At 37.3% G+C, this 10,594-nt stretch overlaps 1 protein-coding gene across 2 annotated transcripts; it reads left to right on the forward strand.

Moving 5' to 3' along the window:
* Positions 1 to 1,861: 1,861 nt before the first annotated feature.
* Positions 1,862 to 8,514, forward strand: LOC122071683 (U-box domain-containing protein 35-like). 2 transcript variants are annotated; one of them, XM_042636072.1, is made up of 10 exons: positions 1,862 to 2,477; positions 3,150 to 3,271; positions 3,570 to 3,691; positions 4,082 to 4,354; positions 4,602 to 4,899; positions 6,185 to 6,286; positions 6,366 to 6,794; positions 6,900 to 7,652; positions 7,905 to 7,995; positions 8,091 to 8,514. In XM_042636072.1, the coding sequence occupies exons 1-10, from the start codon at positions 2,294 to 2,296 to the stop codon at positions 8,102 to 8,104; spliced, it is 2,388 nt and encodes a 795-aa protein (XP_042492006.1). In that variant the 5' UTR covers positions 1,862 to 2,293; the 3' UTR covers positions 8,105 to 8,514. The 2 variants fall into 2 exon arrangements, with proteins under 2 accessions (XP_042492006.1, XP_042492007.1); XM_042636073.1 differs by having other exon boundaries at positions 4,085 to 4,354.
* The last annotated feature ends 2,080 nt before the right edge of the window (positions 8,515 to 10,594 follow it).

Below are 10,594 nucleotides of genomic sequence, written 5' to 3' on the forward strand. Positions count from 1 at the left end.
CTCAAAACCTTTTTACTTAATAGAACTCTATTAGTTGCAAGAAGTGAAGGGAGTCAAAATTATTAAATTAAAAAAGGAAAATTTTGTAATCATTACTCCATTAGGCTGTATCATTAACTAAAAATTATGTCATATTTGGTTATTAAATTTTGTTTTACTTTACATCTAAAACTCTTTGCAATAAAATGTAAAATAAAATTACATGTAAAATATGTCATTGATTTTTTTTTTTTTAGAAAAATATATTATTAGTAAATATGGTTAGAAATTTAAGTAATTTATACAATCACATGGGGTAATGTTTACAAAGCTTTCTTTTTAAGTTTGAAAATTTTATTTTCCTTTGTTATAAATTTCCCTTGCAATCAAATATAGCCTAATACAATTTACCTAGTCAGCTCTCCACTGTTGATTGTACTGCCCTTGAAGAGTGGTAGTTTAAGTGGCCATGGAGGTAAACTGACCATGGCCAATACCGATATTTATCTAAACCATGTCATCTTGGTTTATACTGATTTTAATTAATATATATATATATATATATATTATTTATCTGTTTTGTCATGTGTGACCTCCTTATTGGTGGTATCATAGGATTACCCTACCTTTTTCGAACATACACATTAGGACAGACATGAGGAAAGAACCAGGTTTGTAGTCTAGGGATCAACTCTTATATATAATTTAGTGGAGTTGCGATGAGATGAAGCCCAGAGGAATTGGCATGTGTTCTTCTGTTTAGACTTGTTTTTATGCAAATTCCTTCATTGATTTAGTTAACTGTGATGTTTTGTTGTCAACCATTGTAACGGACCCTAGTGATGGAATGGATCTGCCAATGGGAATGGATTCAAACCTTCACTGCGCCACTTAAGATGAGACGTCACGGGGTATCGGGAGGGTATTTGGGTCAAAATTTTAAAACCCTATAGGGGGTTTTGAACTCTAGGATGATTGGTGGACCATCCTCTGCGGGTGAATTCACAAAACAATCAACCTTCCATGAAAGATGATATTGTTGAATTTTACCCAAATATATATATATATATATATATATATGATCTTGTTGAAATTTCAACAGACCATTTGGACTGTTTGGATCGCCCAAAGCTGAATTAAGCAGATTTGACTTTAAGATCAAACCTCTTGGGCAAGTCAAAGGGTGACATTGATCACAGATTGGAATTGAATTTGGGATGTCTCATTTTCACACAAGATTCTATTTTATTAAAGTTTGTCAAATGAAAAAATAAAGGTTAATTTAAAATTTCCAATTCTATAGGAGAGTGCACAATAATAGTTGAAGCACGGTATGATGCACTTTTTTTTTTGGATAGAACATATGCATGCATGGATATAAGTGAGAAAGCATATCATTACACATGAGGGTATTTGATTGAATTATGTTCTAAAATTTGATGTAATGTTAATCAAAACCATAAACTCTCTTTCCATCCAATGATCAAAATAACATCAACTGTCCATGTGGCAATATTTAAAATGGACCCGTATGGTAACCATTTTTCTCTTAAATTCATCTTCCCTTTTTTTTTTTTTGGGGTAACGTTTCCCTTAAATTTATCACAGCACCCGAAGAAATATATAGTATGATGAAAGACGATTTCTAAATTTTAATTATTTGATCTTAGATAATTTTGGTTTTTATTAAAAGTCTTATTTTTCATCATAGGAATGGATAAAAATTAATGTCATAACCCAAGCTAATCTATATAGATTCAACAAGCAACACAAGGAAATTTCTGAAATTCCTTGAAAATATTCCATTTATTTTAACCCCCAAGCACCCAGCTTTAATTGGCAGAAAAGTAGGCTACAAAGTGGGCTAAAAGCCTGAAACCGAGAAACAACCTATAGTTGAAGAACACACAAGCATGGTCGCAAAGAGAGAGAGAGAGAGAGAGAGAGAGAGAGAGAGAAGGGGAGGGCCTAATTTAGGAGAGGATGAGAGAGAAAGGAGGAGAGAGTGGAGGAATGCCGATCACTCACTTCTTCGCCGGGGAGGAGAGGAAGCCTCGACATTCTAGCAGCTTCAGAGGTTCTTTGGGCAGAGAAAGAAACCTACATCAATATAGCAAAAAGCTGTTTGGTTGTTTCCAGTTTCCACCACCTCTTTTCATTCACAACTGATGGTTTAGAGAAAATTAAGAAGCTTTTATTGGTAGATTCATCACATCTGTAGATAAGAGAAGTGAAGAAAAAAGAGTTCTTTCAAATTTTTTGGTTTCCAATTCACAGAGAAACAGAGAGGGAGAGAGGGGTAGAGAGATAATAGATGTGGCTCCCCAAGGGAAATTCGGAAAGGAAGGATGAAGGAAATGGATTGGTTGCACTTGCAATTGATAAGGACAAAGGAAGCCAATGTGCTTTGAAATGGGCTGTTGATCATCTTCTCAGCAGAGGCCAAACTTTGATTCTAATCCATATAAACCAGAGAGTATCATCTATTCCTGGCCCAAGTAACTCTCTCTCTCTCTCTAAACTTGTTTCTTTCCTTCTGAAACTTGCATTGATCATAATCTGGAACAGTTGTCTTAATGCAATGTAGTTCCTCAATGTTAATTTCTTTGTCCAACAACAATTACCAATAACAAGCTAGGTCTCCATAGATTCTACTTTGGAGGTGGATTCAAACCAAATTAAGGCCATTAATGCATGCATTGGATCTCTCCCCTGAAGAAACAATAGCATAGAGGTTTGAAATGTTGCTTAAATGGGAAATCAGGAATAAGAGTTGTGTCAAAAGAAAAAACCTCTAGCCTTCTAAATGCCCCCTCTTTAATCTACACAACAAGGCATTCAACAGAGGTCAAGGTCAAATATGCTGTTGTGGCTTGAAAATTGATCTTGCAGAGACAATATGGGTTTGTACTCATTGATAAGAAAGCAGAAAGGAGCAGTTGTGAATATAAATATGCATTATTTATATTGTAAGAATAAATAGATTGAGATTCTTAGCAAGGGTAAAAATTCAGATTTTCTGTGGAAAAACTCATGTTGATGACAAATACTAGTTCTATACTGTAGCATTAGTATATAGGCTTGGCATCTAACTTGTAGAATATTCAAAGAGAACATGTTTTGAATATAAGATACCATGTTACATTTTTATTTATTTATTTTTTTCACAGTGGGCAATCATGTCTCCATTTCTGATGTCAAAGACAATGTCGCATCGGCATATAAAAGCCAACTTGATGCTCAAACTAGGGAATTGTTCCTTCCCTTCCGTTGCTATTGCATAAGAAAAGATGTGAGTATCAAATATCTATTCTTGTTATTCTTCTTACTGGGGTTTGAAAATTTTTCTCCACCGTATGGAGGGAGAAGTAGGAGGAGCTAGGAAGGGAAAGAGAGTGAATAAAAGTACAAACATGAAGTACCACAAGGATAAAAATTGCAGAAAATTCTGCAAACACTGAATTTATCACTCAATACAATTTGACACTCATCTGGGTACACTTATGAGAAAATTAGTGGTAACTTTGATATATCTCCTTTTCCATATGTTGTTAAATACTCTCACATTTTTACTTTTGAACATACACAAGATACATTGCAAAGATGTCATTCTCGAAGATATGGATGTAGCAAAGGCCATTATCGAATATATCTCTCATTCCGCAATTGAGAATTTGGTCATTGGTGCCTCAACAAGGAATGCGTTCCTCAGGTAATATCCACTATACTTATACTCAGTCCAGGAGAATATGTTGATTTTTTGGTCGCATGCTAATCCACAAATAAAATAGAACTGTCAGACCTGCCCATGGTGGACCTATTTTTTAGGATCTATTTTCATATATAAATTGAAAAGGAACCAAACAACTCACTAAGGATATATGGATCAGAAAACTATTTTAATCTCAACTACACAATATCAAAATTGAAATTAGCATTAGTAATACCACTACTGTTAATAAGAGCATCCACTCTGTTTTAGTAAAAGGAGTTGTAGTTTACATGAGATTATGTACCCCTTAGCCCAACAAGACACTCATAGCATGTGCATATGCATACACCAACAAAGTTAAATTTTTACCGTGGAAAGGTTTGATCACAGAAGATTCAAGAGTACAGACATTCCAGGAAGCATATCAAAAGGGGCACCAGATTTCTGCACTGTATATGTCATCTCCAAAGGCAAGATCTCATCTGTCCGATCTGCCTCCCGTCCAGCACCAACCATCTCCCCACTACGAAACCAAATTCAAATGCAGAACCAATCCAGCCATCTTGATCAACCAGAGGCACAATTCTCCCATAGTAGTTCAAAAGGAGCCCAGATGAAATCCTTTGAGCCAGCTTCCATGCATGACGAAATAGAGCACATCAGGTAAGTCATTTATATCATGAATTGGTGTAAAGAAATTAACTTTAGCCTTAGCGCATAGAAAAAGTTCCAACTCGAAGCCATTGAATTTTGGGTTGCAAATCCCAACATGAAAGTGTTTTCTACATTACTAAAGATTGCAAGTCCGTAATGAAAGTAAAAATATGAAAATAATGGTTTAGTTTTCTATAATGTGCAAGAGCCACAATTTTAATTGGAGGACTGACTTGATCTTCACCACTTGAACCAGGTCACCATTTACCAGAAGGGGTCTAACTGGAAAATCTTATGGGGACCTCCCAGCTCCGGATACAGACATATCATTTGTGAGCTCTGGCAGGCCAAGCATAGATCGCATGTTCCCTTCGCTCTATGACCACCTTGAGTCTGGTCGAACCCCACGACTATCAACTAGTTCAGACCATGATAAACGAATGAGCTTTGAAACATTACGACCAGGAAACAAGTCAGGAAATGATTACCAATTTCAGGAGTATTCAACTACCTCTCAAGATAGTGGAGTATCATCGTATTCATCACAGAACATGGTAAGGAACACTAACTACCTATGATACATTTATACTATATCTTTACATTTACTTTGGATGCAAGTTGTCAATAAAAGAAGTTTTATGCGTGATGTTTTCCAAAATACCCAGCAAGCTAGAAAAGTTATTCAAAGGATGAGTTGGGAGGACCATATGCACAAAAGACCCAATTTGATCTTTTCCTACAGAAGTCAGTCTTCAGTGAATGGTTGCATACATTCAAATTCAAAATAGATTCTTTTTTTCTTCCAGACTCATAATGCAATTAACTAGGCTCTGAGGATCATCCTATAGGGTCAAATTTTGAAGCCTAGGGTACTAGCAATAAATTTCCACCCCAAGGTCACTAATCTTTTGTTGAACAGGGAACCTTATTAGAAATTTCCCATTTGTTCTCTTTCACTGTCTAACTCCCTCCCCCTCCTACAGCATATAAAATGGATGAAGTCAAAGTTTTGGCCCACAATGAGTAGGTTCAATAGGACTATAATTGAAGGAAAAGGAACTGAATCATAGACACATTTGTTACCAAAACTGTGTGTGTTAATCCTCAACAAATCATGATTACTAAACGCAATCCTAAATTAAGAAAAACTCTAGGAGAGGGGAAGGGAGATGGGGAAGAATCCCATCGTAATTCGATGCCCTCTTTGTTTTTGCCATAACACTTTCAAAGCACATGAGATTCAGAAAATCTTGGATTCATCTGAGAGAAATGAATTCTTTTCATATAGCACCAAATAACACAAAACATACTTGTCTCTTAGATGAATCTAACATTTTCCCAATTTAATAGCTTAGAAAACAAGGCTTTGAGACCAATTAAAACTAGCTATAACCAACTAAAAAATAATTCTCATTAGAGAAAATTATAGAATCCACATAGTAGCTATGTAAATGCTACTGGCCATCTCAAATGATATGACACTAGTAATAATTCTACCAATAAGTGATAAAGTTAACTCTCAGTTTTGAGAGTTTCTTACGGGTTTTTGCTTGACTCTTTGAATATTGGGTTTAGCAACTGGGTGCCCCTACATCTTATGTTGTTTACATTCAACGAAATTTCATTTGAGATTATTTTACAAAGAATATTTAGGTCTTCCTGCTTCACCTAATCACTACTTAAGATTTTTAAAGTAATATATGTCTTCACATCCTAAATTTCTACTGGAACCTCTACGATTTTTATGACTTTATGTAAGCGCGCAAATATATACTTACGAATACATCATTGTTGTATGAAATTTTCAACCATTCCAGTAACTTTTCTTGGAACTAACAGGAAGATGTTGAAGCTGAGATGAGGAGGCTAAAGCTAGAGCTCAAACAAACAATGGATATGTATAGTACAGCCTGCAAAGAAGCACTCACTGCAAAACAGAAGGTACTAAGACCCCAAATCTGTTTTGTGCATTCAATGAATCATGGTTATTTCTAAATTACAACTTGGGTGTGATATATAGGCAATGGAGCTCCATCGCTGGAAAATGGAAGAGGAACAGAAATTTGAAGATGCACGGATGGCCGAGGAAGCTGCACTTAAAATTGCAGAGAAGGAGAAAGCTAAGTGCAGGGCAGCTATCGAGGCAGCTGAAGCATCACAAAGAATTGCAGAATTGGAAGCACAAAAAAGAGTGAATGCAGAGATGAAAGCCTACAAAGAGTCAGAGGAGAAGAAGAAAGTGTTGGATGCTCTTGCAAATTCTGATGTTAGGTACAGGAAATACACAATTGATGAGATTGAAGCAGCAACAGAATTTTTCATCGAATCTAGAAAGATTGGGGAGGGTGGTTATGGACCGGTATATAAATGTTATCTGGATCATACACAAGTTGCAATTAAAGTTCTTCGTCCAGATGCAGCACAAGGAAGGTCGCAATTCCAACAAGAGGTAATGAACAAGTAGTAGCACTTGGGTTTGACATACTGTGCATCAAAGGTTGTAACAATACTTTCGATTTTTGTTTTTTAACCCCCACAACTTCAATGCTTGCAGGTTGAAGTACTAAGCTGCATACGTCATCCGAACATGGTTCTCCTCCTGGGTGCTTGCCCAGAGTATGGGTGTCTAGTCTATGAATACATGGCCAATGGAAGCCTAGAAGACCGTCTCTTCCGGAGAGGAAACTCGCCAGTTCTTTCATGGCAGCTAAGGTTCCGAATAGCAGCAGAGATTGGTACTGGCTTGCTCTTCCTCCACCAAACCAAACCAGAGCCACTAGTGCACCGTGACCTCAAACCTGCTAACATCTTGCTTGATCGCAACTATGTTAGCAAGATTAGTGATGTTGGGTTGGCGAGACTTGTACCTCCTTCTGTGTCTAATAACGTAACACAGTACCGCATGACATCAACAGCAGGAACTTTCTGCTATATAGATCCTGAGTACCAACAAACAGGCATGCTTGGCATAAAATCAGATATCTACTCCCTCGGTATAATGCTTCTACAAGTGATAACAGCCAAGCCACCAATGGGCTTGACACACCATGTTGAACGGGCTATTGAGAAGGGAACATTTGCTGAGATGCTGGACCCTGAGGTGCCTGACTGGCCATTGGAAGAAGCATTGTGCTTTGCTAAGCTAGCACTGGGGTGTGCAGAGTTGAGAAGGAAAGACCGGCCTGATCTTGGCAAAGTCATCTTGCCAGAACTCAATAGACTTAGAGAACTTGCTGAGGAAAACATGCCAATGATACTAGGAAGTACAAATGCATCACCCACCCACAGCCAAGTTTCAATGCGTCAAGTAAGTTGAATGCAAATCTATATGTTATATGTTAATTTAAGGCTTTTCTTTCCCGTTGCTATGCCTAGTGAAGTATAATGCTTCAATATTTGCCATATGGCACATGGGTTAGTCTATGTGAGAAGAGGATCATGTAAGTGGGGTCCTCTATCACATGGGCTAACCTATATACAATGAAGTGGCAAATAGTGAAGCATTATACTTAAAAATGCTTGTTGAAGACCTTACAAATTATTGAGATATTTTTTGCAGGATGTGCTGAGTGACCCTCTTCTTGCACACTCTGGATATGATAGCTCAAGGAGTCGCTCGAGCGGAGCATCCTTTCCTGGAAGACGATCAAGTATGAACTAAGACGAATTGAAAGAAAAAAAAAAATGAAACTTAATTAGAATTTTTATGTTTCATGGAAGCTTATCTTAATTTTCTGAATCACAGATCCAGATATGTGAAATCAAAGGGACTTGGACAAGCTTTTCTCCATCAATGCTGGTGTAGGAAAATCAAGTTGTGGAGTGGGAAAATTCCTCAGGATACATGTACAAATTGTAAGGCTGGCCTAGTTGGATAGAGTACTTATAATTCTCTATAGACTAATAAGGTGGGTATATGCTCGACAAGGCACCTCAGGTGCATATCTTGTCCATTCATACCCAAGAAATGGGTTTCAAAAATTTTTGGTGTGGGAAAGCAAATGGCAACAAGAGCCATAACGGGCCCATGCCTCTGCTGACCTAAATGTTTGTTTCATGTAAATGAGCTTTGTCTTTTTTTTTTTTTTTTGAAAAAAAATGTAAAGGAGTTTGTCATTTTGTTATTAGTTTGATTCTCTCTCTCTTATAATGGAGGAAAATAAAATTAACGATGGTTGTGTAATGTGTGGCATAGTGAGGAAAGGTAATAAAAAAGAGAGTAAATGGCACCACAAGTGTAAACACCTCATTTTATCACCCCCTGTGGTGGATTAGGTGATAATGAATAGGTGTTTTGATAATGAATAGGTGTTTTAAGACATTGACGAACTCGTTTTAATGGCTTTGGAGGTCTCTTTGACCTCAGTAATATCTTGAATATTTTTAAGTTAGAAGAAAATGGCCTAGAAAATTACGTTATATACCATTGTAGGTGGAATGTTAGTGTTTCATTCCCCTCTCACTCGTCATGCACTTGAACATCACATGGCTCAACCCAATTTTTATTTATTTATTTATTTTCTTGGTTTTGCTTGGATCAATGTAGCCGATCTTATTAAGTTGGGACAAGACTTTGTTGTTATTGTTGTTGTTTTTGTATGAAAAAATAAAAAAGTGTCATAGTGTGGATGTCAAAACACTCTCCATGTAATTCCATTGGATTTGTTCCAAGACTGGGTACCAGAGGTTTTAGAGGTGGTCTTTGGCATGTTCTGGCCTCTCTCCCACTTGCAGCCCTTGTTCCTCCCATTTTATTGTCTTGTTCTTAGATGATCCAGTAGTGGATGTTGAACACAGATGGCCACGGAGAGGGGGGTGAATAAATGGTATCCAAAAACCAAATCCAAGTTGTTCCCTTAGAGCTTATGATCTTGAGTAATGATTTTTCTTATACTCAGTCACAATGTTTGGCAGCTTTCAATGACGTGCGCAGATATCTCCATAGAACTAGTTGGTTGGCTCTAGCCTTTTTACCGATCACACACACATATAGTCATGTGAGACAACTTGTTTCTCAACCACATGTATTCACAACTATGTGGCAAGGTCTACCCGATGTGCACATTCATCTTATAGAAAATGCACTCCATATACCTATTTCTTTGATTGGGCGACAAGGTATATTGTTGATGATATAGTTTCACTTTCTGCTTCATATTATTTTTTTCGCATTTCACTCATATGTATGGTCGTTTTAGGTATTGGTATAACATTGGCGGTTGCAGGTTGGTTTTAGGTATTGATATCAGATTGGCCGAATTGTTGTCTGTATCATATCGCTATCGATAGAGACCAATCACGATACCTAGCTGATTCAAGATCAATAACGAAACAGGGGTAAAATCGTTAAAAGAAAAAACCTTTTTTTAAATGAAATATAAGGGTAAAATTGACTGATTGTGAATGAAACAGGCCAATACATTGTTGGTATTGCATCTGTATCAACAGATACCAATATCAATCCAATAGCCAAGACCTATATCTTTGCTCATGTGTCTTGTGACCAAGGTTTGAGAACTCAGTATCGAGAATGAGATCGATCAAGGCGGATACCAATCTGATACCATTCTGATCTCCTTGGATTAGACAGAAATACTCCTGGTTTTACTTTTGAAACCTTTTTTTCCCCACCATTTTACCCCTTCTCCATACTTATCCAATTGATTCCAGCCAATCCTATCCAATTCCTCAAACCATGCTTGTGACTCTAGGTTTTTATGTATGGTGTCTTCATCCACCCCTTCTTATACATTTTCTTTCTCGTGGCTAGTTTATTTCTGAAGTTGATTTATTTTTATAAAATTTTATTTATTGACAACAAAGGGTAAAAGATCGTTGTTTGGGTAGTGCTTGGCCTGCCCATGATAGCGTGTGCAGGCATTAATATGGATGGAGTTTTGCAGGGAAAAGAAGCCTAAAAGGTAGTGTGACTTCTACGCCTAGACATAGTGGGGGTAAAATCCCCATGTTGGTGTAGGGTCACGCTGCCTTTTAGGGAACTCTCTCTTGATTTTGTATTTCGTGAGTGGGCTGGTAATGTCGCGTGCTTCTACGTTTGGGTGTAGGAGCCATGTGATCGGGCAAAGTTCTTTTCCTAGTAAAAAAAAGGGATTAAGAACTTTGGTCAGAAGCAAAAGGCCTGCATCAAGACACAAGGTGAAGTGAAATGACTGCCCAAACACCCATGAAAGCCTTCCCACCCTGCTGATCTTCAATGCAGTCCCATTGGCCCCTATATTGGCGTAGGGG

This window comes from Macadamia integrifolia, unplaced genomic scaffold (assembly GCF_013358625.1).
Source record: "Macadamia integrifolia cultivar HAES 741 unplaced genomic scaffold, SCU_Mint_v3 scaffold_56A, whole genome shotgun sequence".
NCBI lineage: Eukaryota > Viridiplantae > Streptophyta > Magnoliopsida > Proteales > Proteaceae > Macadamia > Macadamia integrifolia.